Source organism: Fusarium odoratissimum (genome assembly GCF_000260195.1).
Source record: "Fusarium odoratissimum NRRL 54006 unplaced genomic scaffold supercont1.7, whole genome shotgun sequence".
Classification (NCBI taxonomy): domain Eukaryota; kingdom Fungi; phylum Ascomycota; class Sordariomycetes; order Hypocreales; family Nectriaceae; genus Fusarium; species Fusarium odoratissimum.
Genome location: NW_022158693.1, coordinates 1,124,196 through 1,151,711, shown reverse-complemented (window position 1 = coordinate 1,151,711; position 27,516 = coordinate 1,124,196). Strand labels below are relative to the sequence as shown.

Genomic DNA, 27,516 nt, shown 5'->3' with positions numbered 1-27,516 from the left:
TGTTGGAGGAGTTCATCCCAGGGTAGTGTCGCAAGGGCGGAGCAGTAGTTATGAGAGGATATGTATCGCATTGGAATATGGTGATAACAGCATAATTATGTGGTACTGAACAAATGGGAGACTTCCCATCTCCTCGGCTTGGTGGTAACCAATGGATCACAATCGATAGCTCGCCACACCTTTTCGCCTAGTCTCATGAGAAACGGCCCTGATATTTGAGGCAGGGTCTGAGTGCCAGTCAAGGATAATAGCTCGATTGCAGTATGGGCAATGCCCCCTAACTACAGATAGGTGGCCTACCTATACTGGTTTTGACTGACTCTGTCCACAATCATCGAGTCCAAACCCCCTTCCACTTGTCCCTTTGTTTGGCTCGGGCAAAGCACGTGTCAGTGGTTTCACCATGTACATATGTAAAACCATCTCTCAGATCTCCGAATTTTCTTGGCTTCCATGGAATTGGAGATTGCTTGGGGGGGACGTGCCATTGGCCCGATAAAAGTGCAACACACAGACAGCAGACAAGGACAGGCTTTTATCACCCGCAGGCGAAGCTCACGCCCGCAGGGAACTTGAAAGAATCCCTCTGGGTACAAATAAATTTGAGATCTTCAATCAGCGCAGGAAACTATCTGGTCCAATCAGTGAATTACCCAGTTTACGTTGAGCTGTTATTAATATTCCTGCCGTTAGAATTGAGGTCCCAAGTTACCTAGATTGTGCCGAGTTCAATGCTTCGCCGGGCCCCAAGTCGCGGTGACGCTGGCCTTGTTACAAGGATATTCGAGTGATGCGTGTGGTGGTGTGAACATGATGATCGTCAGTAGCCAGGGGGGGAACGTATTTAGTACTTACTATGTAGTATTGTCTATCGACCTCATCAATGATCTAGAAAAATAGAAGGCTGACATCATTAGTGCTTTACTTGATCATATGAGATGTTAGAGGAACAATACCCAACCGTCGCGGGATCAGCGGGTGTTTTCACGGTTTCCGCCACCTTTTCCGCTCCGCTATCCGTAAACAGACGGGCGCTCTGAATAAAGAGTTTTTGTACGGAGTACATATTCTTCGTAGCTTTTCACCCACTGATGCGTACTGGTTTCCGCACCGCTCCGCCGTCTCTCTCCAGCCTGCTCATACATATGTGTTTATTAAGTGCCCTAGTACCGATGACTGGAGCCAACAAACTCGGCTTCAGGATGGAGCCACTAATGTAAAGACCAGACGGGAGGACGCCTACCGGTGCCGGGGAACATGTCCCGCGCGGTGGAATCCTCAGTCTGTCTGTAGGTTTCTCGTCGTCGCCGTGTCCCCATCTGCAAGCATCTGGGCTTCCAACAACCCCTGTCCTGGCTCAAGCCCTGCCATTGCCGCGTGTGTGCTCTGCTGTGCCTGGATCGTTTATGGACCCGGTATCTCGGTCCATGGCTTGGCTCACCTCACATCCATGATCCAAGTTTGTTGAATCTGCTGTCTTCTGAACCCCCCCTGCCATGTACTCCGTACTGTAACATTGAGTTTTTTCGTTTCTTTTCTTTTTCCGTGTGTAATGGAAGAGCCAAGGGACGGGAGTATGCATGCATGGGTGGTTATGGCTGATCAATCACGACATGGATATCTGGGCCCCTTGAAATCATCAACAGGTCCCTCGTGGTTGGATCGCGAACTCCGAGTCGCCGCCGTCTGTCTTTGTTTTCCTCGGTTGCTGCTGTTGTTGCCGTAGTAGTGCAGTGCATTGATAAAAGTATTACTTTTGGTGTCCGTTTCCTTGAATCCCAGGTAGCGCGTTGGTAATGTCAGGGGCTTTTCCCACTATCTTTCTTCCATTTCCGCTGCCAGGGCTACTTTCATGGTTCTTTTTATTGCATTGCCTCCTTCCTTATCTCTAGAAAATTTCCTGACACCCTAGCGCCTACCTTATAGTGCCTGTACACTTCGGTGCTATCCATACCTACCTTAGGTGCCTGCCTACCTACTGTATTGAAAAGTCCTTCTTCTGCCCAGTTTAATGTCTGCGTCTTCCAACTTCATCCCCACAATCTATTGAAAGGATTCGATCAAACCAATATGCTTCTTTATCTACAACTTCAACAATTCGGGTCTCCAATTCCGAGAATGGTTAGCTAGTCCAGGTTGTTTCTGACCAAAGTCTAGCCCAGGCCGCACCCTGTTTTCTCGACATCAAAATTACCTGGCCACTGGCAGTGCCCCAAAGACTCACTCCGCACCAAGTCGCCGGACCATTCCTATTTCTTATACTCGACGCATTGCAAGAAAACCTTGCTCTTTCTGTGTTGAGTGGGAGTGGTGTGTAGGAAATCGCCAGTTCAGTTCCCGTGCCCCTCCGTTATTCAGTCTCCAGTCTCCGCCTTCTTACGCCATAACTATAATTGTCCTTAGCCATGGCACAGTCTAGTCCCTAAGCTCAGCGACTAACTTTAACCCAAATAGCCCAGGAAGCCCTCTCTCCCTGTTTCTAGGTTTCTGCCTTCGCATCTTCCTTAACGTCACAAAAGTTACCAACGGACTTCTCTTCTCTTTGGAAGACATGCTCGATGAGACGCGCGCCTCTGTATGGGCGCGGCTCAAAGCTGTCAAGCCGCCGTTTATGTCCAAAAAACCACACTTCAACTTTATTTCCGTTCATTGTAAGTCACATTCATTGGTGTTCGATAACCCCCATGCTTCCGTCTTGAGCGCAACCCCCACGCGATCTCATATACACCTTTTGCTTTCCATCAGGCATCAAATTTCGAATGCCAAGTCTCTGTCTGACCATTGTTCACAGATACATGGATCATTGGCGCAACCTTGCTAGCTTCCGTCATTATATATGGTGCTGGCCGCGGCCAAACGTCCTATGTCGATTCTCTTATGTTCGCCAGCGGAGCCAATACACAAGCTGGACTAAACCCAATCGACGTCAACCTTCTCAACACCTTTCAACAGATTGTCGTTTACCTCTTTACTATAACGTCTAACCCAATCACGCTACATACTTCAGTGGTCTTCCTACGTCTTTACTGGTTCGAGAAGAGGTTTCAAGGGTGGGTTACGGACGCCAGACAGCGCCGTGCTACACTTTCTAAGGCCAAGACTCGTCCACGAAATGAACGCGAAGCTGAAGAAGGAGTCAATGGTCGGCATATTACGGTTGTGCCTTACCAGGGGAGACCTCCACGTATCACGAACGACGGGATACTGCTTGATGGGAATGATGTTATTCAATCTCAGGCGATCGCCGACGACGATGATGATGAAAATCTACCACATAAACCACCACCTGCGAGCAGCGATGAAAGCGACACGGTCTCAGCCGGCCGTTCTAACAGCATAGAGCTAAGTCCTTTGGAGAAACCTGACCAAGGCTTTGGAGATGGCAGGGAAGCGAATGAGGGGCAGAGCAGGTCACAGAATGCGCCGACAGGTATTAAATTTGCTGAAACGGTCAAGAGAAGTGACGGAGTCGACGACGACTTGACCAAATTTCCCCAAAGAAGAAGCCATGCGGAGCATATCGCTATCCTGGAGCGTCAAAGAAACCAGGACAACGAAATTCTAAGGATTCCTGGTCCCCGAGAAACAGAGCGGGGGATGGGACCTCGAAGGCTGGACAATGATGATACCCAGGACGGCGATGATGATAACAACACGATTGCTATGACGAGAACAGTGGAATCGAGGCCAGACCACGCGACACTAGACTCCAGGGCACCAACAGGCCGCAGACCAACCATTGTTATTGCTGAGCCGAAACGTCCCCTCAAGCACGAATTGACTGATGATGCCAAAGCCGTTGGCGGCACTCTTAATGCCCTTAGAGTTCGCAAGCCTCGTGTATTCAACCGTGGCCAGAAGGAGGTGCACGATGATAATGAGAGCACTATGGGCCGTGCTTTCCGAACACGCACAATCGACACTATCAAGTCGGCCTTGTCAAATGACCACACGAAGGACATGCCTTACCTCAGTTACACCCCGACTATGGGTCGAAATTCTAACTTTGTGGGCTTGACCCTGGAGCAGCGAGAGGAACTTGGCGGTATCGAATATCGATCCCTTAGGACTTTGGCCCTGATTTTACTTTCCTATTTTTGGGGGTTCCAGCTCATTGCTGTAACCTTCCTTTTGCCTTTCATTCTTCATAATGAGAAATACGGGAGAATTGTTGAAGGGAACGCTATTTCAAGAACCTGGTGGGGATTTTGGACAGCCAACTCGGCATTCAACGACTTGGGTCTGACCCTAACCCCTGACAGTATGAACTCTTTCAATACATCGGAGTATGTCATGATGATCATGTGGTTCTTCATTATCATTGGAAACACGGGTTTTCCTGTCATGCTACGTTTTGTCATTTGGGTTCTTGCTCAGATTGTTCCTAAGGGGACCGGCCTGTGGGAAGAACTCAGATTTCTTCTTGACCATCCTCGCCGATGTTTCACCCTCCTATTCCCCTCGAGCGCCAATTGGTGGCTATTTTGGATTCTTGCCGCATTAAATGCCATAGACTTGCTTTTCTTTGTGGTCTTAGATGTATGCAGCTCGTCAGCCCCTCTTGTTTATTATCATGCTAACCTTCGCCAGCTTAACTCAGGCCCAGTCGCTGAACTACCTGTCCATACTCGTATTGCCGATGGTCTATTTCAAGCTGCCTCTACCAGAACTGCAGGCTTCTCATGTTTCAGCCTAAGCGACCTTCACCCTGCCATCCCAGTATTGTACATGATCATGATGTACATTTCGATCTTCCCAATCGCAATCTCCATCCGCCGAACGAACGTCTACGAAGAAAAATCTCTCGGAGTTTACCACAACAAGAAAGATGAAGACGAGGAGGAATCAGCCAGCGCCCTAAACTATGTTGGTACCCATCTGCGACGTCAACTTTCTTTCGACTTGTGGTACGTCTTTGTGGGGTTCTTCCTTCTCGCCATCAGTGAAGGTGAAAGTCTCAAGGCAAAAGACTTCAATTTATTTGATGTTCTTTTCGAAGTTATCAGTGCGTACGGAACTGTGGGTTTGAGTATGGGTGTACCCAACGTCAATGCTTCTCTGTGCTCTCAGTTCACCGTCGTTGGGAAACTTATTATCGTTGCCATGCAAATCCGTGGCCGTCACCGCGGCTTACCTTATGGGTTGGATCGTGCTGTTCTGCTACCTAGTGAGGCACGTTTCCAGAAGGAAGCAGAGGAGAACCAACCAATTCTTGTTCGCACCAGGACAAATGCCTCAATGGGAACCACCTCAGGCATGGAGCCGCCTATCAGTCCCGGTTTACCTGGTCGACGTGGCAGTATGGGCCGTATACGCGAGCGAGCAAATAGTCGCATCATCTCCCAATTTTTATATCCTGGTCCCGTAATCCCCAGCAACGAGATACATGGTCACAAACGCGCAACATCAAACAACTCCAACAACCTGCGGGACTTCCCGCGATTCAATACTGAGCCAGTGTTCGAAGAGGAGAAGGACGACGTTCCTCCTCTTCGAACCATTGAGTCTCACAGTGGTGGTCCTCGCCGCGCAGAGACCAACCCAATGCCCTAAACGACGGGCAACAACCAAAGCTTTGCTTCTATGGGTCATGAGACAGACACGGCCTTATACTTTTGTTAAATGACTTCATTGTCCTTCTCAGAGGGGTATTCTGTTCATGCATCATTTTCACAAATTACATATTTTCCAGACAAAAAAGCGATTTCAAATGTCGAATGGGTTTACGGCGTTCAGCATCAGGGTTTTAAGAACTTAGAGCTTTTGGAAGGCGATTGTCATAGCGCAAGCTTTTGTTTCATGTCGAGGCAAACGAATGTCACAAATTTATGATGGTTCTAGAGGCTGGACCAAGGTGTTTTCATATTCATGGTCTTTTATGTAGCATAGCAAGATCCAGACCACATTGCGTTTCATCTTGTCTGGGGACTTGTATATCATCATGACCTTTGTTAGAGTAGCAGTGCCCAATAGAAGGCGATCCCGCCCTAGGTGCAAGCCATTGTCATTCATATCATTCTATGCGTCAAGTACAACAATAACTACACTTTCGCTATTCGTACAGCATATCCACTACTCCTACCCAATTACTTCATCCAAGTTTAATTAAGTCTAGAGAATCTATGCATAGGTCTGTATTATATTATGGCCCTTCTCACTTTGTCTCAAAAGCGCCAATATCCTTCAATGCGCCAGCCAAACGACGGTAATCTCGCAATAAGTCAAGAACTTCACCCAGCTTAAGCTCCCCAGGAGTCTGTATCTCCATGAAGCGTTTGTTGGGCGGGGCAATTCTAGGAATCTCTTTAGGTGGAAGAGCTGGGGCGATATCGGGGAAAGCCTGGGTGTTTGTTAGCCTTAGTTACTGGTATTCTGGCGTTCATGTCTTGAACATACTGTTCCTAAATCTCCACCGTCGGCGGGCTTCACCGACTCCTTAGCAGCTGGTGTTGCAGGGGCTGATGGGGTGTTGCGCCCAAATCCACGGATCATACTGATACTGGGAAGTCGAGCCATAGGATTAAAAGAATTGCCCAAGTTGCGCATCTGGTCCAGAACGGCAGGGTTCTGCCCCGGGATTTGGCTGGCTGTCTTGGGCTCGTCAGAAGCGAACAATACTTTCTTTGAAGAGCTCGCACTGCGACCACTTCGAGTACTATCAGCACTGCGGTCGCGGCGGCCTCCTATCAGGTTCAGAACCCGTTCTTCGCGCGAGGCTGGGCGCTTCAGGAGATCATTGTCGTCGGGTGCAAGGAGTCTGTTAAGCCCGCTGCTGTCCTCCTCATCGGGGGAGGGCGTGCTGACAAGTTTCCGGGCATCATCTAGAGTCCTTGGTACTGTGATAGACTCTCGGGGGCTATCCTGATGCTCCCTTAACTTTCCTACGAGGAATTTGTAACTATCTCCCAAGCTGTTCGATATGTTTTTTAAGCTCTGGTCAGCCGTGTTAAAGACAGCATCGCTGGCAGCCCCAAATGCCTGCGCAGGCCCGTTTACAAGATCGCTCAGACGACGGTTACGCAACGCCACAGATGCTTTGACATCAGGGGCTGAAAGCTTTGCTCCCTCAGCCTTGGTCTTGCTTGTTTCAGGCACGTTTGCTGATGAGGGCGCTTCTCCTTGCTGGTAAGCGGGAGGGAAAGTTTCGGTCCTTGGGCTTGTGCTCTTTGCTGGACCGGAAAGCTGTTCATCAGCCCTGAGTGTTGTAAGATCCACTGTCTGCAGAAAGCTGATGGCAGCCTCGAGGTTAGTCAAACAGTAAGCAGCCTCGCCTGTAAGCTTTGGCTCCCATCGAAAATACTGTATAAAGTGAACATCGCTAATGACATGTAGGTTCTCTGGCGGCAGAGTTATGAGGGTGTAGATAAGCATAGGCATAATCTCATCAGCGGATGCCGAAGGATGGAAATGAGCAAGGGTGTCGACGATACTTCGGTGGGCAGCTTTGAGATGATTCAGCTTACCCAGTGGATATCGCTTCTGTGTCATCATGGCAATGTCTCGCCTGGCAGGCTCCAGCTTCTCTTTAATATCTTCCACTGTCGGGCCAGCTTTCCCCTCAGATTCATCTGTTTCGCCTGTGAGGTCAATGCCTAGGTCAGCAGGCCCAATACCGACCAAGGCCAAGGCGGCAGTCTTGGAGCGTAGTTTGTCATCTTGTGCCTCATCCTGCGTGCTTCGGTGTCTGTAAATCTTGTCGTAGATGCCTTCACATAGTCTACGCTCGACAGCCTCTTCCAGCAGAGACCTCTTGGCTTCAAGAGCCTTCCTTGTTCTCTTACGGCTTGCTAGCTCTTCTGATGTGATCATTTGTTGCTCTGGCTCAGCCTTGGTAAGCGCACTGGCCTTTGATCGAAGCCGACTGGCGGCGGAGGATATTGAAGAGGTGGATGGTGCGGGTGAGACGTCGCGGCTTTGTCTTGAGGCAAGGGCGTTGATATGGGTGTTGATGTTAGCAGAGGCTTGCGTATAAAACTCCTGGAACTTCTGCGATAACCTCTCGATGTTAGGAGGAGTCGGATGGACTTTCGCATTCAGAGACTCGATGAAGCTATTCATACATGATTTAGCATGGCACAGTCAGGATCTACCATTTCTCAGTGTGCATACCTATCCGTCAAGGTTATAAGTTCGATGGGAAGGATGTCTAGCTCAATGGAAGCCCGAGTGGTTTCTATACCATCGTCTGAATCGCTATGTTCAGCAGTGTCGAAGGCATCAGGAGATGCAGTGCCATCTTTCGCCGAAGTAGCGTTTGCAAAAGTATGGGCTCTTTTGGGGACCTTTAATCGATCGTCGCTGCTAGGAGCGGTTGTTTTAGGAGTGTGCGAGTGAGAAGCAGTGCGGGTGGTGGAGGGACGAGCCGAGGGGCCCTCAGAGGGGTCGCGAGACGCCATGAGTCGTTGGTTCGAGCTATAGACGATCATCATGAGCTTCCACGACGTTCCGGGGATGTTGTAGAGTATATGGGAAAGGACAAGCAAAGGAAGAGGGTACAAATTCGTCGCCTAGGACCTTGTAGTACATACCGCGGGTGTCAATAGCTCGAGTGGGAGGTTCGCATGAACAAATGATGTCGAAGCAACAGACAGCGTGTCTCAAAGAGCCGATGCTGGCTGAGACCGAGACGTAACAGAGTACGGGACAATTGCTCCTTCTGTCCGTGCTGCCACTTGCATTCAATGAGGTACTAATGAAAGAAAAAGAAAAAAAGAAAGAGGCAAGGCCGATATGGCAGAAACGAATGTCAAGTGGATATCTGTACAATGAAAGAGATGGTGATGGGGGGCTTCTATTACACGCAATACAATGACGATGGATAAAGAAATGATAAGCAAATCATATGAAGATGGCCACCCGTTCTGGGGATTGACATGCAGGAGGAGTGGAGAGCTCAAGAAACTATGCAGCCACATGTCAGCCACTTCCGCCACATGTGATATGTTCACTCGCTTGACTGAGGCAGTCCATCAGTCTATCTAAGTCACCTCCCTCTGATTTTGCTCTTGATGTAAGAAACTATTGATATCATCTGATATGCCGATATAAGGCCTTTCGTCCATAGCTTTTGGCATACATATACTTGTCTAAAGTCAGTGTAGTAGTGCAGACAGAGAGTATGTACTATCCAAAGCTGGGTCACTGAAAACATCTTAATAAATACCTGGGATTATTCCAAATTGGTCAGAAACAAGGCACATTCGATCATGAAATATAAGACAATGTATTTATTCACTCGACTCTGCCTCTTTTAATCTCAAGCTGCCACGTTAAACTTCGGTGTATGTACAAATGCATCCCATGCTTTAACTTCTATGGACTCCTGGCCTATATTGTTTAACTGTCAATGAATGGTTTCCTTTCTCGTCACGTCTACTCATTTCTCAATTGCCTCCGATTCATTGTCCCTGATGAGCACATGGTAACTCACTTACACGAGGCCAATTCCCCACCACGACGAACTATGATTACCCCACAAAGTTTGGAAACACGGACTGGGCTATCCTACAGACCAGGCTGTATTTCATTGCATTGCTCCTTTACCACCTAACTTCAGATATACACAATACAGTATTGATATGTAAGTTGATATTCGAAGTTAAACCTCTCGCTGAGCTTCAGTTCCTTGCTCCTTTTCCACATCGTTTTCATATGGCCCTATTGTCCGACCTATACGTGAGATTGGCAGCACTCGGAACATTGTGAGCCCTTCACTCCGACGGTTTTCGTGTAATTATCCGCCCATATCAACTCAAAGTCCTAAATATACATATAGTTCGACCGTTCATAGATAGTCAAAGCTTTACGGCATGTTTTTGTTGACATGGTAGTTTGATTGGAAGACGGTTCCCTACCCTGAACAGTGGACAATAAGGGTCTCTCCCCTGCTTCCCTGGTCTCCTCCCGTCCGCACCTAATTTTGCGGGGTCCCCGCCTTTACAGAGACACTAGATAGATCAGCCTGGAACTGTAACTCATCATTGGCTCACTACGAGCTAAGCTGCTTCGAGTAATCAAATATCGGTCGCTATTGAATGGCCGGGCAATTGGGATATGAGAAACCGAGCTGGTACCGTGTTTGCCGGGCTGAACCGAGACACCCACCGAGATACAGCTATGAAAGGACCTATGATCCTCATATCTCGGGTCTCATCCAGTACCTAACCATTAGTTATCCATCATTGCTCTAAAGTCTTTAAGCAATACCCTTATCCGCGATCTTCACAATGTCAGATCCTCCATCTCGCATCCGCTCCATTCTCAACCATCTCCGCCCTCATCCCACGGCGCCTGTCAACTTCCACACTCTATCACCAACAACATTTCTTGAGCGTGCTGCTTCCATTGAACCAGATGCGGAAGCCATCTTCCATATCACAGTGAATGGTGCTGTGCTACGGCGCTCCTACGCTGAGTTTGCTGATCGCGCCCGAGGTCTTGCTTACTACTTCCTGAAGCATGGCTATCGACGCGTAGGCGTACTCGCGCCCAACACGCCAGCTTTTCTGGAGTCTATTTACGGCATTGTTGCGGCGGGTGCTGCCATTGTGCCAGTGAATTACCGCCTGAAGCAGGATGACATCGCCTACATCTTTGACTTTGCAGAGGTGGACTGCATTATTGTTGATAATGAGTTTGTTGGCTTGCTCGATGCCTATAAGGAGAAACACCAGAGTGTGCCCTTGATCGTTGATATGGTTGATTTTCTCCCCCGCACACATGTGCATTCTTGTCTCGAAACTGTTGCTAACCTTGCCCGTCAGGATACTGATGCAACTGAAGGGCAACTATCCGGACCTTTTGACGAAGCCGTCTTGGAGGGGTTGAAGCATGACATTGACCAAGGTAGCCATGGCTGGGCTGGCCTTCATGCCCAGGCACGAAGTGAGGATGATATGCTTGCCATCCCTTTTACCTCTGGAACAACATCACGTCCCAAGGGCGTAGTATACACACATCGAGGTGCCTATCTCGCTGCCATGGCCAATATTATTGAGTCGGGCCTCAACATTGGACGGTGTAAATACCTATGGACGCTTCCCATGTAAGTGAAGACAATTTGCTCACCATGTCATCATGACTGGCTGACCGAATACAGGTTCCACGCAATTGGATGGACATTTCCTTGGTCAGTTGTCGCTGTTCGCGGCACCAATGTTTGCTTAAGAAAGATTGACTACCCGCTTATTTGGAAACTGCTAAAAGAAGAGGGGATCACTCACTTTAACGCCGCTCCTACAGTCAACACACTGCTAGTAGCGGCCAGGGAAGCTGAAAGGCTACCGCAAGAGGTCAAGGTTACCGTAGCCGCTAGTCCACCCACTGGATACCTCTTTGAGCAGATGGTATGTTTTCGTAGATGTTCAAGTCTCACAATCATTCAAAACTAACCATGATGTGTAGACCAAGCTTAATCTCATGCCCGTTCACGTTTACGGAATGACAGGTGCGCAAGAAGAATTGTCGACACAGACAATTGCTAACGATCATTTCTATAGAAACATATGGGCCCATCACGAAATGCTATATTCTTCCTGAATGGGATAATCTACCTCCCCAAGAAAAATTTGCCAAGATGTCCCGGCAAGGCCATGGCTTCATCACAAGTCAACCAATCCGGGTCATCAAGCCAGACCAGCCACAGGGCGTGCTTATTGACGTCGCCAAGGACGGTAAGGAAGTTGGTGAGATTGTTTTCATCGGAAACATCTGCGCCAAAGGATATTACAAGGATCCTGAAGCTACACGGCAGCTCTTTGCCGGAGGCGTACTTCACTCTGGGGATCTTGCAGTCTGGCATCCTGATGGTAGCGCTCAGATTCAGGATCGTGCAAAGGACATCATCATTTCGGGGGGTGAGAACATATCATCTGTTGCTCTCGAAAGCATGCTCGCCCAGCACCCAGACATCCTTGAAGCTGGCGCTGTAGCTGTCCCGGATTCACACTGGGGTGAACGACCCAAGGTGTACATCACAGTCAAGGATGGCAAGAGTGTAACAGGAGAGGAGGTCATCTCGTGGGCCAAGCATCAGAGTGATATTAGCAAGTTCATGGTTCCTAGAGAAGTCGAAGTTGTAGATGAGCTCCCCAAGACAAGCACAGGCAAAATCAAGAAGAACGTGCTGAGGGAGTGGGCCAAGCACGGAAGGGAATAGGAGAGTCACTTGGGACTTGTGGGGAAAAGAGCGGCATGGAACTCATTCGAGTAACTTGGACCAATTTCTTTAGCACTCTTGTATATATCACATAATATATCTAACATCGTAGTGCAGCCGTTCGAGTGTTGCGAAGTTGACGGATAGGTTTGCTTCCAACCCATTATTTCGTGACGTGTTATGTGATTAATCAACATTCATTCGAAAAACAGCACCTGCGGGTCCTTCGTCCAGCGCATCCAAGGCCATCATATCGTCTAGATCGAGAGCAAAATCAAAAACCATAATATTCTCTTGAATGCGACCCGGATTCGAACTCTTGGGTAGGGGTATCCAGCCTTTCTGGAGTGAGTACCGGATAAGGATCTTTGCGGGAGTCTTGTTATGTTTTGATGCTACTCTTTGTACTTCTGGGTCATTAAGCCGAGTACCTGTTGCAAGCGGGCTGTATGCCTCGATAACAATACCATGGTCCTGACAGTAGGTCACGACATCTCGTTGCTGGCACCAGGGGTGTAGCTGATATTACACAGGCACCATAACGTTAGATTTCCCTCAAGACTACAGCGGAGACTTTAACTCACCTCGATTTGGTTCGCACTCGGAGGCCATTCAGTGGCATACTCCTTCAGTTCTTCGAGGTGCCGGACTCGAAAGTTGCTGACACCAATACTTTTGGCTCTTCCCTTCCTCTTAACCATTTCCATCGCTGCCCATAATCTCTGACGATAATCTCTGGATGGTCCAGGAACATGCATCAATAGTAAGTCTACGTACCCATCTACTCCAGCGATACGGTCCACAGTTTCGACGACATCTTGATACACGTCACCCTGGCCTGCCATCCTTCGTGGACTTCCGACTTTCGTAGTAAGGAAGATCGCTTCACGAGGTACACCAGACTGTTCGATGGCTTCGTAGACGCACACCTCATTGCGATATAACGCAGCTGAGTCAATGTGGCTGTAGCCCGCTAAAAGTGCTGCCAGAACTGCGGTGGTGCATGTTTGGCCGCGAATTTTGTAGGTGCCGAAACCGAGAAGAGGAATAGTGGCTGTCGTATTTTGAAGAGTGAGGCAGTCTTGGGCTCCTAATGAGGTGGTCGTGGCAGAGGTTGCTCGGTGATTTAGCTGCGTCATAGTAGGTAAAAGCTGACTATTCGAATAGTGCGGTGTGTGCAGGAGCCTCGATACCTCATTTCACTCACTTTCATTGAGACATAAAAAACATGATGTAACAAATAGGTAGAGTTAGTAAGTGATGAGTTTGGAACCTTGCTTCTATCTCGCTAGCTCTGTCACGTTTTGCTGTTTTTTAAGCCTCTGGGAGACTCAGTTTCATGGATGGGTTGCGATAATGGCAAAGGAATAAGACAAATATTCATTCTCCTTCCATTATGTATAGGATTCTCTTGTCAAAACCTTGCCTCGAGGGGCATCATAAAACGGGGCGCCAAAAATCACTACATTATAGATATTCCTGAACTTATACTACACTTGCTTAATCCTCTGGTTGCTGATAGAACTAAGTGCCTAGGTTTTCTTCCCTCACCTAGTCTAGGTCTGTGTCTAATCTTCTACTGAGTAAAGATAAAGCGTTCAGGGTGCATCTTAAAACTTAAGCACAGTCCTTCCTTCCTTCCTTCATGCATGCAAAGTCAAGGATTGCGCATGGCTCTTTCTGGGTGTTGGCATTATGCTGGAACGTTCGCTGATGATTAACCTGTCACCCCAACCAATAAATTAGAGTAGATAGTAAAAACGACACAAGGAAAATCAGCAAGAAAAACATATCTCGCCCAGAATAACAATAATACAGTCAATAGTTCCCGAATAAGTTTATCTCTAAACCTTTTCTAAAGCCAGGCATACTTACTGTTCATAGTTTATAGGGTAGCTTGATGCCCATACTCGCCAACAACTCGTACGTTCGTCAAAAAGAGGGGCATTAAGCTGTCCAGTGGGGCCGGCGTAATTCTAGAAACCCCCACGAAGCGCTAGAGAGTCGTAGAAACTCTATGTTTAGCGGGAACTCACTGGAATATGTCGTCACTGCCTGCCCACCTACTGGGTCCTGCCTGCCACCTGGAGCTCTTCCCGTGCTTGGGCAGCCTTCAGAGATGAGGTGAGAAGGTGGGCGGGAACTGCTGATCACCAAACAAATTCCATCCCTTCACTACAACCACTTCGACTTCATCACCTAAACTTTCCCCTCCCTCCAAACACAAACATACGTGCTTCCTGTCTTGATAGACTTGACTGATACACACTTTACAGAGTCAACCATAATCTCACTGTCAACCATGAGCACTCTCAGGCCGTTGCGCGGCGGCTGCCAATGCGGCCGAAACCGTTACATAATTGCTGTTCCTCAAAATGGCATCAATGAGGCACAGGTTCTCTTCAACACTGAGTCTGCACATCGTAAGTCGGAGATGTCCTTCAGACACACACCCGCGAGCATCGAGCATATGAGCTGACAGATGCCTACAGAGATACCTCTTGCAACTCCACTGGCCGCCTACATCCGAGTTCCGCTTTCATGGTATCATAGTACCACCTACTCTTTCTTCCCCGACGAGACACACGCCTTGATTCGACGAGTTTATACACACCCTAGCCAACAATACTCAAAACGTCACTTTTGCGGCTACTGTGGTACGCCACTGTCCTACTGGTCCGAAAACCCGCATACCGAGGCCGAATTCATCAACCTTACGCTCGGAAGCTTGCTGAGGGAGGACTTGCGAGATCTGGAAGACATGGGATTGATTCCAGAAGAGGAAGATGACAAAGCCCCAGCAGGCCAGTCACCGGCAGTGGTGGGTAGGAACACTGCATTGCGTCAGTCGTATGGAGTTCCCTGGTTTGATGGCATGGTAGAAGGAACACGCCTAGGTAACATGCGCCGAAGCCAAGGTGTCAAACAATCTCATGATGGCCGAGTCAAGGTCGAGTGGGAGATTGTCGAATATTCCAATGGCGAAGAATCGACGGCTCCGATGGAAGAAGATAACGATGCGGAGATGTCGAACCCAGGAAAGCGAAAGCTACAGGACAGGGACGACTCGGAGGCAGGTGCTGTTGGGAACTAGGAAGTACTGCTGACCGAATTGGGCTCAATTGTGACTGTTGTAATATCGAGGAAGCTGACGACTGATGGGATAATGATGAGGGGCCCTTGCTAAAATTCCGACGGCGAGAGGCGTTGACAAGTGCATATTCGCAGCGATTTCAACAACCCCATGGCTCTTGGATGACATGTTGGCTCAATCTCGGTTGTCATATTAGATAGTTTGCGAAAAAGATTGTACTGCCATGCTTTCTGAACCTGCGTTATCATGTGAATATCTGAGCCATTATCCTTGTATGCTGATGAATTAGGAGAAGCTACCAGTTTAAGAAAACCAAACGATAAGCAGATATGCATGGATATATGGTGATAGCGAAAAGACAAAATCCGTCATTGAGCCGCATGGGGAGTCCGGATATCTGGGCCGTTCCGTTAGTACCTATGACTGGTGTTTCGGGCCTAGCAGCCATGGCAGCCCGGGAAATTCGGGGGCAATGCAGTCCGGACCGTTTGATAGAGTGGGAACAGGAACCGGGAGAGAGCGACACGGCAGGCACATGCAAAATAGAGAAGCAATGAGGATCACAGTTACAGCACAGCATCCGAAACACAATGCAGCCTAAACAATGGGAAACAGTGGTGGGAGGACCCTTGGATCTCGAGGCCGAGACACCACGTGCAGAGCATAAGATCTCGGGAATCAACTAATTCCTCCTGCATTTGATTCATCCGGTGAGGCGAAGTTGCAGCGGTCATTACAGAGCGTGCCGAAGTTCTGGCGATAGCGGGCTGTCGTGGCGCCGGAGAGGCGGGCCGAAGGCTCGAGTAGGCACATATGAGCGGGAATCGTCTGACGAAAACGGAGGTCCAGGTTGGACAAAAAGAGTTAAGTGTCCAAGGGATCTGTTATTTTACCAGACCTCTTGTTGAGAATTGGGCAATTGTGAGTTTCCGGAAAATTATAATGAGATGAAGAAAAAGGAGAAGAAAAGGAGGGAAAAAAGAGGAGTCAAAGGAGGAAGCAAACAGCAAGAGAATCTGGAAGGGTCCTGAAACCAATCCCCATGGGGCAACCACATTGGCTGGGGTTGCCTTTTACCTTTTAAGAGGGTGCCAGGTTGAGGGAGACATCCATCAGCAAGCTGCAGGCGCAGACAGGCGTGGCCCTGAGCAATGGATCCCTGGCAGTTGCTGTGCGTGATAAACCCACAATTCGACTGAGGAAGGTACCCTACCTTGGCGTTCGTGTCTTTTCGTGTCGTGAAAGAACAGCTTTTGTCAACCCCACCCCAGCTTTTGTGGCAGATGATCCAGCCGCGGATATGACGGTCCGAAGTACAAACACGGCCATTGAGAGGCATATCCCTTCTACCTACCTAAGGTATTCATCAGTTTCACCGTGCATTGTAGCTGACACGAGAGGAGAGAGTCTAAGCTATGAGTGGAACGAAAAGCGACAACCCATGTTCTAGGTTGGGGTATATAAGAGCGTCTTGTGATGCTAGAGAAACATGATCTTCTCCTCCCTCTCTTCCAATCCAACATCCTCCTCCTCCACTCAACTGTAACCTGTGGCCTTCAACTCTTGTTTCTTTCGTTTCAGCTGGCCTGATAACTAGCTCTCTCGAACCACGACTCAGATCAGTCCACACTTGAAGGGCTGATAGCCAGCCTGATTCACAATGTCTCTCCCCAAGGACTTCCAATGGGGCTTCGCCACCGCCTCGTAAGTAACCCAACTCCCAGTACCACCGAGTGACGGTAATTGACCATCCAGATAGGTATCAGATTGAAGGTGCTATCGATAAGGACGGTCGTGGCCCTGCTAACTGGGATACCTTCTGCGCTAAGCCTGGCAAGATCGCAGACGGCAGTTCTGGTGTGACCGCCTGTGATTCTTACAACCGTACTGCTGAGGATATTGCTCTTCTGAAATCAGTAGGCGCTAAGGCATACCGATTCTCCCTCTGCTGGTCTCGAATCATTCCTCTCGGTGGTCGAAATGATCCCATCAACCAGGCTGGAATTGACCATTATCGCAAGTTTGTCGATGATCTCCTGGAAGCTGGAATTACCCCTTTCATTACTCTTTTCCACTGGGATGTACCCGATGAGTTGGACCGCCGCTACGGCGGTCTCCTGAACCGAGAGGAGTTTCCTCTTGACTATGAGCGCTATGCTCGTGTTGTTTTCGAGTCTATCCCTCGCTGCAAGAACTGGATCACTCATAATGAGCCCTGGTGCTCAGCCATTCTAGGTTACAGCACAGGATCTAACGCACCCGGTCGCTGTTCTGACCGCAAGAAATCCGATGTTGGTGACTCTTCTACTGAGCCTTGGATTGTTGGTCACAACCTTCTTGTTGCCCACGGCCGTGCTGTCAAGATTTATCGTGAGGAATTCAAGCCCAAGAATGGCGGTGAGATTGGTATCACCCTCAACGGCGACGCCACATACCCGTGGAACCCCAAGGACCCCAGAGATGTTGAGGCTGCCGAACGCAAGATCGAGTTTGCTATCTCGTGGTTCGCTGACCCTATCTACTTCGGAGACTACCCGGCCTCAATGCGCGCCCAGCTCGGTGACCGCCTTCCCACCTTTACCCCCGAGGAAAAGGCTCTTGTTTTGGGATCCAATGACTTCTACGGCATGAACCACTACACTGCCAATTATGTCAAGCACCGGGAGGGAGAAGCTGCCCCTGAAGACTACGTTGGTAATCTTGAGCTGCACTTCTGGAACCACCGGGGTGATTGCATTGGCGAGGAGACCCAGTCTACCTGGTTGCGACCATGCGCCCTAGGCTTCCGTGATCTACTTGTCTGGATTTCCAAGCGTTATGGCTTCCCCAGAATCTATGTTACCGAGAACGGCACCAGCATCAAGGGTGAGAATGACATGCCACGAGAGAAGATCCTGCAAGATGACTTCCGCGTCAAGTACTATGACGATTACGTGAGAGCCATGGCCGATGCTTCTAGACTCGATGGCGTGGACGTTCATGGCTACTTTGCCTGGTCTTTGCTGGACAACTTTGAGTGGGCTGAGGGTTACGAAACTCGATTCGGCGTAACTTATGTCGACTACGAGAATGACCAAAAGCGTTACCCCAAGAAGAGCGCTCAACATCTAAAGCCCTTGTTTGATAGTCTTATCAAGCAGGAGGAGCATGCTGTAAATGGGAATGGTGTTAAGGCCGGACAGACCTGAGAATGATCGAATTGAAGAAGATCATGATCATTGTTACGGTTTCCCGAATATGATACTCCGATAAATCTATTGCAATTGAATTTAAAAAATCGAAGATGAATTCTAATAATGAGAAGTGCGACTTATTCCCTTCACGTATGGCAATATCTTTCATTGGAGTAAGTTTATTCTCTTTACGCATTGTGGTAATCTTATTAGAGTTAATTCGGCATATGTGGTTTAAAACAACCTTGACATATAAGGTTATTTGGACCTGAATTCTGTTTTTTGTAGCTTTGACTAACGATGCACCAATTTAGACACGTTTGAAATTGCCTACTGACCTCGCTGCCCTTTCTGTTCCACATCCTCATCAATGACCTGCCTCGAGAGGTCATCAGGTTGCATTTGTACTTCGATAGAACATTGTTCTTGGGAAGTACCCTGCTCTGCTTCCTCGCTGCCACGTTCCTTGTTTCCTCTCCGCATGTAGTAGCGAAAGACGTATACTAGCCCCTGAGCCATGAACACCTGTTCGATGGTGTACAACAGTACAGGTATTTGTATATAGGCTCTTGTTAGATCATCCGCACGTGCCCACATTGAACTTGCTAGCGGTATGCCCAAACTCGTTGTTTTGGCCGCTCCGCAAAAGCATACGGCGATCGTCTGCTCTTTAGACATGCGCTTGAAGACTTGCCTAAGCCAGGATGAAGACACTGTTCTGACAAAGCGCCCAGGTGGTCTGGCGAGAAAGAAGCAGATAACTGTGAATAGAGCATATAACGCAACGTTCATAAAGACAAGGAAGAGGACGTTGCTTGTAGATAAGTCTTTCAACGCTCCGGTGCCGAAAGCTCCAGAGAATGTCGTCCATACGAGCAGAACAAGACACAGTGTTGAGACCTTGGCCAGTTTGAGAGTATTGAGAACTTTGACGGTGCGATCCTCCCACCTCCAACGTACAGCTTGACCAACAATAAGGGGCAAGACGACACTGAGACATAGCTGCTTGGCTACATCTGCATACATATGTCCTAGGGTGGACGGATCAGCAGGGCGCCAGCTGTCGAATGCTTCAGGATGCCCAGCTGGAAAGAATCCGTATATGAGCAGAGGAGATAGAAACGATCCAGCAACGTTGCCGATGACAACAGAGATAATGGCAGCGGCTTCGTCTCCGCCTGAAGCCCGTGTCATTACGACATTGGAGGCAATAGTGGTTGGAAGACAGGCAGTGGTAAGAAGGCCGATGAGGATCGGAGGCGAAGGGGTTTGAGACCTGAGAGCCCCAGCTGCGATAGAGATATGAACAATGGCTAGAACTATGAGCTCGTGTTATAATCCTCTATGGCAGAGAAACAACTCACCAAGCACAATGGCCGGGATAACGGCAAAACTAATCCCATGGACCAGAATATGTAATCTCCAATTTGTCACATTCTCCCGAAGCTTCCCTGGTGATAGTTGTAGCCCACTAACGAGAAAGATGAATGCGACCGCGCCGTAGAGGATGCTATACTCTGAACGAATGATGCCTCCATGCTGAGCAACAGCTGTGAACGGGGTGTCAGCACTTGTCTTGGCGAGAGAGAGCCATAACTTGCATGGGAAAAAATATCCAAAAACACAAGCAGTAGCGAACCCAATAACCAAATATTGTGCCAGTATGAGGTTGAGCACTTTCTTAAACCAGCCAATTGCTCCTCTTGGAGGCTTCTGCCTTTCCTCAATCGACATTCTCCAGTCTCGACGGCTTTTCCGCCATTTTTGGTCCTTCGAAAGATCAAGTGCGAGAGAACGTACGGTGCCGATGGTCGGTTATATACCAAATGCTGCTTCTTGTAATGACATGGGCAGTAATGGTATCATTCGTCAAAAGGTTATGGGTTGGGGCCTGGTAGCTTGGCAGGGACAAAGACCGCCCGCGTTATTACCGACATCACGAAATGGTCAAGAGGGCGGACTTTGAATTGTCCTTGGAAGGCGGGCCGAAACGGATATCCGAGGTTACTTACACCATCAACCGATAAAACAAGTAGGAAGCAATTAGGGGTTACATAGCATTAGACAGATATATCATATCAAAGTACATGATGATACAATTACGCGAATTAAAATAATTGCCTCCCAAGCAGACAACACTCTCATCTTCATCTCTAGAGCTAGTCATGCCAAGCAAGAGGTAGGTCCTGGACCTGATCCAGGTTTGTCTGGGCAGCATCGCCTCAACTTTTCTACCTATCATCTCTCCAAGATGAGTATGGAAACACTAAAACCAGTCCTTAGAAATGAGTAGCTGGCTTCTCATGTAAGACAAACAAATCCGAAAAAAAGAAAAAAACGCCGCGCGATGTGTTGTGGTATCAAGATGGATAAAAGGGAATAACATCTCGCAAGTCTGAGGGTATAGACTGCTTGTTGCAACTCGTTAAGAGACGTCCTGTTCATCAAAGGAGCTGTCTCGTTCGTCGTCAAGGAATTAAAGAAAGTAAGTTCAAAGGGAATTGACGAAGTGTCGGTCTGTCAATCGGTCGAAGAAAGGCGTCACAAAGTGACAGTTTATCTGTTCAAACAACAGCGGATGGAGGCTCCAAAGGTAAGGCTGTTCTGGAATCATTGGGGTTCGTGGTGCTGGGAGCTGGTGCAATCTCTGGATCAGGAATCTGGATATCGAGCTATCAATGCGTTAGTAACTTCCCTGGTACGATGAAAAAAAGTAACTTTACAGTCATGTAGCCCGTTTGCCGCAGAGGCAAGATCTTGGGTGGAATAGCACCATCTTCAGTGCCAATCGTTTTTTCCATCTCAAGATTCCATTGCTCAATCCACTTTTCGAGACTATTCAGTCGAGACTTGATTCCAGTGAGGCCAACGTCATCCCAAATCCAACCAGTGACGAGTCCAAGGAGAGCATCAATTATGTTCCGCAAGCCGTAAGGGTCGAACGTAAGAATCAACTCGCCGTTAAGCTTCTCGATAATTCGGCGGAATTCTTGCTCGGATAGACCAGCAGGATCCAGGATCTCTGGGTATAGGTTGGAAAATGTCGGTGCCAAATCGCCCTTGATCAACCAGTCGCGGCGTATTCGAATGATGCGCGTGTTGACATATTCAGGTGAGTCGACGGGAACATGAGGGTTGAGGTGAGGATAGCAAGGGTGCTGAGGACCCCATTCACCAGCTGCATCGGGCTCAACATCTTCACCCATAATAGAAGAATTTGTCGTCGACAGAGCAGATCCTATTCCGTCGCCAGCCGAGACGTTAGAAATCCGCGGGTCCATGATGTCAGGACCACGCTCCAGATCCTTGCCATAAGACGGCATAGGATCGTCGGTCTCTGGCATCATCACAGCCTTCCCTTTGCCCTTGTCAATCTTGACAATTGGATCTTCCACCACGGTCTCCTGAGCAAACAGGTCCCTGCTAAGGCGTGGTTCTTCGGCGGACACTGCACCCCTGCGAGACCCTTTCTCGTCGTAAGAAGCGCGCACAGAATTCGGTAGGCTTATGCGCCTGTCACTGCTGCCGGCCCTATCAACCTGAAGGCTTGCGCGAGGCGTCAAAGAATGCCTTATCTGATGTTGTTCGGAAAGCGTAAGAAGAGGATAATCGCTGGGTCCAGTACCTATGGGATCGGGCGGTGCTCGGGTATCGAATGTCGGGTGCTTAAGAGGAATGGATGGTGGTGGAGGGGTCGAGGGACGACGTTTACGCGACGATTCGGGCTTGGTATGAGGCCGAGGTGTCGAATTTGTAGGATTCCAGAGACGGACAGCTGATAACCGACGAGGACGATTAACAACTCCAGCAGCCTTTTGTGGTCGAAATGGCGAAGGATGCAAGGCTGTTGCTTGGTAACCGTCAAAGGGTCGAGCTGGCTGGCGCTGGATATTCGAGGCGGCAGCAGCAACGGCGGCTTGTCCAGAAGATGAGCCGGTTCCGGGATAGGCGGACCTTGGGGGTTCGAGGCTCAGTATTAGAGGGTTGCCGTGTGCATCTACGGCGGCCGGTATGGGGTTGGAGGGAAAAGGTCGGGAAAGTTGGGGATCCGTTGGAAACAGATTGTCGGCACGGCCGCCTGGACGACCGCGCTCGCTAGAAATGGCGAGGTCCTTCTCACGCTGACGTGAGTGAGGTGGAGATCGAGGTCGAGATTGAGACCGAAGCCGTCGTCGACTTGTTGGCTACGTCCTGGAGAGTTCGGCTGGGCGCTAATTGCCTGTGCACGGAGCCGGTGTTGGCGGAAGACAAACGCAGAGAAAGAGAACGAAGGAATGCGACAACTGCACGTTGCAGCTGTTGCTAGACTCAAATCGGGAGCGCTAAGAGAAAATGGAGGACTGAAGACAGTGGCGTTTGTGAAATCGTCGTTGTGTACGGTATCGGCCTCGATCTCGTAGTGATGGATTGTCGAGCGGCAGCGGGCAAGAGAATTGCTCGAGTCGTTGACAGGCAAAGGAGAGAGAGAGCAAGAAAAGAAGCAATAAAGGAACTGAACGTCAACCAGGGGAAATTCGCTGACGGTGGGCCAATGACGGCTGCGGAAGGGGGCTGGGGAGAGGTTGACAGGGGGCTTAGTGGATGATGGGCTGCTGGAAGCCCTGGAAGCCAGCATCCTCAGTGCTGAACTGCAGCCTAAGTGGAGGAGAGCCCCTACCTTAGGCGAAAGTGACTTTGCGTTCTCTCAGCTCGCCTTGCTCAGCATGTGGATGTTTTCAGTTGGGAAGGAATTGAATCTCATAAAATCTTGGAGGAGACTTTTGCTAGAGATGGACGGGTTATCAGTAGGGCTGCCGAGTTTGCGACTAGTTGTCGTAACACTATTGGACGGTTGACCCTCTAATAAGTCGACGGTTGCTCGGCGTACTTGAGCAAACCAGGAGAAGCCTGATGAAGGAGTGTAAAAGAAGGCTTTGCAACCCCCCTTGACCTTTATAACGTTGATCGTGTTTCCTTTTTCTTTTTCTTCTCTTCCCTGGCCGGTATCACCGGAAGGTCCAAGGGTTGGAATTCTTGGTCAACAGGCGGAGATTTGCGCTCGCTTGAAGCCTTAGATGAATTAGCCTCATATAACGGACGGTAGTTGTGCTGTTAGCTTACAACCGGGCTCTTTTAAGTTCTTGAGTGGTTCTGATGATGTCGATAGATGAGGCTCTTTTGTTCTGCAATGGTGTCTTTAAGCAACGAGTGGACGAGCGAGACACGGGGGAATACAGCAACTTTATTGTAACCAAGTGTCATCACTCAAAACCAGATCTACTTTAAAGAGTACATCGAGACATCTGGTCATGCAGAAAATAGGAGCCAAGACCTCTACAGTTTCTTTTCCCTTTCCTATCTGGGCTATCTCTGACATCCAGTAGGTCGTTTAGGCATGCAGGGTGTGTGCTAATTGGTATCTGGCGCTCTGTTCTCGTCATCAAATCTTCATCTTGAATCTTCAAAACCTGGAACCAGGGGCTTCCGAGCTTCTGGGCTCCAACAAACTAGTCTCCATCCCCTGAATTGGTCTTTTTTCTTTTTCTTTTTTTTTTTTGACAGGCGACGGCTTTTACAGGGGGTTTACGTAGTCCCTTGGGTGACGCCATGCTGGGCTTCAATTTGTGCGGGCGTTGGGAATCCTTGTCCAGAGAACTGATGGTTGGCTTTGAGCTGAGTTCCGAGGCATCTTCTTAGTTCATGGCTGATTGAATATTCATGCAATGTACAGAGTAGTGATGGCCTCAACTGCGAGGCCGTTTTCTGCTTTCTTCATCGTCCTATACTTGCATACACATAATCCTTCGAGCATTTGCAGACCTTGGAAGCCATTATTGCAGTTACTTGACTCAAAGAACATGTCACGTTTCTTGCAGTTGTCATAGTCATTCCACCTGAGATAGCCCCTGTCTCAAGATGGGACGAACGTCTCGAATTTAGTTGCCCTTGCAAATTTTCAAGATCGTTACGACGGAAGAGAGATTTACTACCCTAGTCAGCCTCGCTTGCATGATATACTGCAGGTCGTTATTATTAAGACGTGCTGCACGTGAACTCTTGTGATGGAGTTGATCTTCTGTACCCCTGATCCTCTGGAACTACCCGACATTATCGACATCAGCTGAACGTTGACGTCACACTGCTGAAAAGAAGGACGGCCTCGATTCTGTTGTCGTCTCCAGGTTCTTTTTCCAAACAGAACTCCTGAACGGACATACCGACTTCCGGGCCTGAATGGGACTCTTGCATAAAGCACTCAAATTGATATGGGACTATTCCGTGATTATCCCAGCTATAGAGATGCTGGACGTTCTGGAACCTTTTTTGTTACCGACAGCTACATGAATTTCAGGCCATTCGTTAGTTATCCTTACAGCTTGACATCAGACACGGCACAAGATCCGCCCTTCACTCACAGCCATACAAAAGCCTTATATTTTATAAGGATATCTCCCAATCCTTCCAAATGCATGCACCATGTTCGACAAGATCTTCCATTGTGCAGAGCAGGCTGCTCATAACATACCAAGTATGACACCTTCAAGCACATTTTGATTCGATCTCCCGCTTCCCTTGCATGCTGATCGACACGGCCCAAGACCTATCTCAAGACATATCCAGATGACTGTCAAATCACAAGGCCATGTCACCCACTAGCTTAGCCATTGTTCCACATCAACTTGAGATATTATAACTTAGCTACAACTGGCCCGTTTTCCCAGCTGAACGAACGGAAACTAGCTCAAGAAAACCTCCGCCTGTTCCATGTAATGAATTCGATGGCCAGCCCAGCTTCAGCTTCGGGACCAGCACCAGCACCAGCACCAGCGCTAAATTACAGTATAAAGTGCTGGAGGTAGTACAGAAAACAGCCAAGAGCCTCCCTCTCGTCAGTCTCACTCTCCAATGCCGTAGGTCACTCTCTTAGTAAGTGACGTCTTTTAAGACAACTCACATCGTCACACTCTCTCGATGAACTCATCGCCACCACATTCCAATTGCTCCAAGTGTTGCACAACGCTTTCATCACCTACACCTGCCTTTTCGTTTCCTCGACTGGTGCCCTTCTCTTCCCTCGTCTTCCTTGGCCCCTCACTCTCCGCGTCGGGGAGCTTTGTCGCGTGACTTGGCCCAATGCGCCGCCTTTCTCTCCCTAACACATACTCTGGACATAGTTTTAAGCTCGGCCATTCATCAACACTGAGCGCCGCCCTGCACAAACGGTTATAGCGGTTTCAGCGATTGAGCTTCGGCCATGACGGACGACAATACAGCGTCGTCCGCCGCCGGGAGACCCGCTACCGGGACAAGCTCCAGCTTCAGTGCCCCGCCTCCCGGTCATGGACTCCGCCGTGCCATGACCGTCTCGGTCGCCGAGGATGCTGCCTCTCGGCGTCAACATATGTCACCGCCTGGTTTCGACACGATACCGCCACGCCGCAGTTCAAACTTTTCAGAGTATAGTCTCAGCGAAGCTCGAGATCTTCTGAATCCCCAGCTTCGAGATCCCAGCAGCACTGAGTCTTCTCCTGGAGAAACATCTTCTCTAGCATCGTTGTCATTGGCTTTTGCTCTTCTTCCAGCTATATCTGGTGTTCTATTCAAGAATGGGAACGCTGTAGTAACGGATGTTATGTTATTGGGCTTGGCTGGCGTTTTCCTTCACTGGTCTGTGACACAGCCATGGTAAGCTCCTATCCTTTGCTTTCCCCTACCGCAACTTTCGAGAACATGTGCTTATTCTGGACAGGGCATGGTATCATTCAGCGCAGGAGGTACGGATACAGCACGAGTCAACAACCGATAGTGTTATCGACGATGATAGCGACCTCGACTCGAGCACCCACATGCCAGCGCCTCACTCGCCGCTTGATCACGTACCGGAATACCAAGAAGTTCAGACCGAACCGACTGAGGAATTGCAGGATACGAAACCATCAAACCAGCAGCAGGAAGCTCTTGCGGAACTATACTATTACGAAATAATCGCCCTAGCCTCGTGTTTCATTCTTCCACTCCTCGGCGCATACCTCTTACACGCCATCCGATCACAGCTCAGTCGCCCCTCCGAGGGTCTCGTTTCCAACTATAACTTGACAATCTTCCTTCTCGTAGCCGAGCTTCGGGTTCTGTCCCACATGATAAAGCTGGTTCAGTCGAGGACGCTTCACTTACAACGGGTAGTACAAGGAGGACCATCCAGATTCCAGAAAAGTAGTGAGAATTTGGGACAATTGGAATCCGTACTCGCGCGGCTGGAACGACTCGAGTCACGTTTCGCAGCGGAAGAAACCATGTCTGTCCAAGAAACAAAGCAGGAGATTAGCAAAGCAAAGCAGAAGGACAGCGTTGTGGCACGCGATGTGCGTAACGCAATTCAACCGGAATTGGACGCGCTCAATAGGGCTGTTCGTCGTTACGAGAAGAAGGCGACGCTTCTCCAATTTCAGACAGAGTCGCGCTTCTCAGGGGTCGATGCAAGACTGGATGATGCTATCGCCCTTGCTGCGAGTGCTGCGAAGAATAGTGCATCACATAAGAACATGTTTATGTGGACGGTGGAATCACTCACCGTCATTATCCTTCTCCCGTTCAAAACGCTGCTAAGAATCATGCTTTTACCTCTGAGCACACTGTTAGTGCTCACGAGTAAGAGCAAAAAGAAGAGTCCTCCTTCATCAAAGATGTCGCGCAGCAGTAGGAACGGGAAGGCGTCTGTGCAACCGAGATATAACGGTGATAGAGTTCCATCCAGAGTTGCCAAGCGATAATGGAGCGTTGCGATTACGCATTGTGTAATAGGCTTTAATGATATTCTTTTTGTCAATTCTCGAGAATGATTCACAGCTAGTAGCCTCATTGCCGGTGAATACCTTTCGAGACACACCTACTGAACATGAGCTCGTATTGAATGTTACAGTTACACTTGCTAATTTTTTTTTTTTTTTTTTTTTTTTTTTTTTTTTTGATATTTAGAAGTTATTTTTGAACGGCTTTGAGTTACGGGGTTCCCTAAATGATATAAACTGCAACCATACTTGTGACCGAATCATCGGTTGAGGGACTCAAATTTCTTGGTCGGAGTGAGTGGATGTGAGGTAGGTGTACAGAGC

At 48.9% G+C, this 27,516-nt stretch overlaps 9 protein-coding genes across 15 annotated transcripts; 5 read left to right on the top strand and 4 right to left on the bottom strand.

Annotated features, from left to right (window-relative positions):
* Positions 1-1,788: 1,788 nt before the first annotated feature.
* Positions 1,789-6,081, top strand: FOIG_05666 (uncharacterized protein). 2 transcript variants are annotated; one of them, XM_031204397.1, is made up of 3 exons: positions 1,789-2,651; positions 2,792-4,539; positions 4,591-6,081. In XM_031204397.1, exons 1-3 carry the CDS (start codon positions 2,552-2,554, stop codon positions 5,551-5,553), a joined length of 2,811 nt encoding a protein of 936 aa, XP_031066226.1. In that variant the 5' UTR covers positions 1,789-2,551; the 3' UTR covers positions 5,554-6,081. The 2 variants fall into 2 exon arrangements, with proteins under 2 accessions (XP_031066226.1, XP_031066227.1); XM_031204398.1 differs by lacking the exon at positions 1,789-2,651 and having other exon boundaries at positions 2,762-4,539.
* FOIG_05665 (uncharacterized protein) lies at positions 5,906-8,831 on the bottom strand. Of its 3 annotated transcripts, none has more exons than XM_031204395.1 (4): positions 8,529-8,831; positions 8,110-8,412; positions 6,397-8,050; positions 5,906-6,340 (listed from the first exon to the last, which is right to left on the bottom strand). In XM_031204395.1, the coding sequence occupies exons 2-4, from the start codon at positions 8,394-8,396 to the stop codon at positions 6,155-6,157; spliced, it is 2,127 nt and encodes a 708-aa protein (XP_031066224.1). In that variant the 5' UTR covers positions 8,397-8,412; positions 8,529-8,831; the 3' UTR covers positions 5,906-6,154. The 3 variants fall into 3 exon arrangements, with proteins under 3 accessions (XP_031066224.1, XP_031066223.1, XP_031066225.1); XM_031204396.1 differs by having other exon boundaries at positions 6,002-6,340; positions 8,497-8,546; XM_031204394.1 differs by having other exon boundaries at positions 5,966-6,340; positions 8,110-8,551.
* Positions 8,832-9,963: 1,132 nt separating this feature from the next.
* On the top strand, positions 9,964-12,363 carry FOIG_05664 (uncharacterized protein). Of its 2 annotated transcripts, XM_031204393.1 has the most exons (5): positions 9,964-10,697; positions 10,764-11,044; positions 11,099-11,345; positions 11,404-11,446; positions 11,499-12,363. In XM_031204393.1, exons 1-5 carry the CDS (start codon positions 10,227-10,229, stop codon positions 12,155-12,157), a joined length of 1,701 nt encoding a protein of 566 aa, XP_031066222.1. In that variant the 5' UTR covers positions 9,964-10,226; the 3' UTR covers positions 12,158-12,363. The 2 variants fall into 2 exon arrangements, with proteins under 2 accessions (XP_031066222.1, XP_031066221.1); XM_031204392.1 differs by having other exon boundaries at positions 10,047-11,044.
* Positions 11,624-14,046, bottom strand: FOIG_05663 (uncharacterized protein). The gene is made up of 2 exons (XM_031204391.1): positions 12,742-14,046; positions 11,624-12,676 (listed from the first exon to the last, which is right to left on the bottom strand). The coding sequence occupies exons 1-2, from the start codon at positions 13,294-13,296 to the stop codon at positions 12,344-12,346; spliced, it is 888 nt and encodes a 295-aa protein (XP_031066220.1). The 5' UTR covers positions 13,297-14,046; the 3' UTR covers positions 11,624-12,343.
* A 114-nt stretch (positions 14,047-14,160) lies between these two features.
* On the top strand, positions 14,161-16,074 carry FOIG_05662 (uncharacterized protein). Its single transcript, XM_031204390.1, has 2 exons — positions 14,161-14,580; positions 14,650-16,074. Exons 1-2 carry the CDS (start codon positions 14,460-14,462, stop codon positions 15,249-15,251), a joined length of 723 nt encoding a protein of 240 aa, XP_031066219.1. The 5' UTR covers positions 14,161-14,459; the 3' UTR covers positions 15,252-16,074.
* Positions 16,075-16,156: 82 nt separating this feature from the next.
* On the top strand, positions 16,157-19,601 carry FOIG_05661 (beta-glucosidase). The gene is made up of 3 exons (XM_031204389.1): positions 16,157-16,955; positions 17,011-18,597; positions 18,739-19,601. Exons 1-2 carry the CDS (start codon positions 16,912-16,914, stop codon positions 18,437-18,439), a joined length of 1,473 nt encoding a protein of 490 aa, XP_031066218.1. The 5' UTR covers positions 16,157-16,911; the 3' UTR covers positions 18,440-18,597; positions 18,739-19,601.
* FOIG_05660 (uncharacterized protein) lies at positions 18,494-20,307 on the bottom strand. The gene is made up of 3 exons (XM_031204388.1): positions 20,026-20,307; positions 19,789-19,974; positions 18,494-19,737 (listed from the first exon to the last, which is right to left on the bottom strand). The coding sequence occupies exons 1-3, from the start codon at positions 20,156-20,158 to the stop codon at positions 18,755-18,757; spliced, it is 1,302 nt and encodes a 433-aa protein (XP_031066217.1). The 5' UTR covers positions 20,159-20,307; the 3' UTR covers positions 18,494-18,754.
* A 98-nt stretch (positions 20,308-20,405) lies between these two features.
* FOIG_05659 (uncharacterized protein) lies at positions 20,406-23,973 on the bottom strand. Of its 2 annotated transcripts, XM_031204386.1 has the most exons (3): positions 23,525-23,973; positions 21,148-23,473; positions 20,406-21,096 (listed from the first exon to the last, which is right to left on the bottom strand). In XM_031204386.1, exons 2-3 carry the CDS (start codon positions 21,769-21,771, stop codon positions 20,989-20,991), a joined length of 732 nt encoding a protein of 243 aa, XP_031066215.1. In that variant the 5' UTR covers positions 21,772-23,473; positions 23,525-23,973; the 3' UTR covers positions 20,406-20,988. The 2 variants fall into 2 exon arrangements, with proteins under 2 accessions (XP_031066215.1, XP_031066216.1); XM_031204387.1 differs by having other exon boundaries at positions 20,458-23,473.
* A 1,134-nt stretch (positions 23,974-25,107) lies between these two features.
* FOIG_05658 (uncharacterized protein) lies at positions 25,108-27,334 on the top strand. 2 transcript variants are annotated; one of them, XM_031204385.1, is made up of 3 exons: positions 25,116-25,292; positions 25,579-26,089; positions 26,154-27,333. In XM_031204385.1, the coding sequence occupies exons 2-3, from the start codon at positions 25,659-25,661 to the stop codon at positions 27,172-27,174; spliced, it is 1,452 nt and encodes a 483-aa protein (XP_031066214.1). In that variant the 5' UTR covers positions 25,116-25,292; positions 25,579-25,658; the 3' UTR covers positions 27,175-27,333. The 2 variants fall into 2 exon arrangements, with proteins under 2 accessions (XP_031066213.1, XP_031066214.1); XM_031204384.1 differs by having other exon boundaries at positions 25,108-26,089; positions 26,154-27,334.
* The last annotated feature ends 182 nt before the right edge of the window (positions 27,335-27,516 follow it).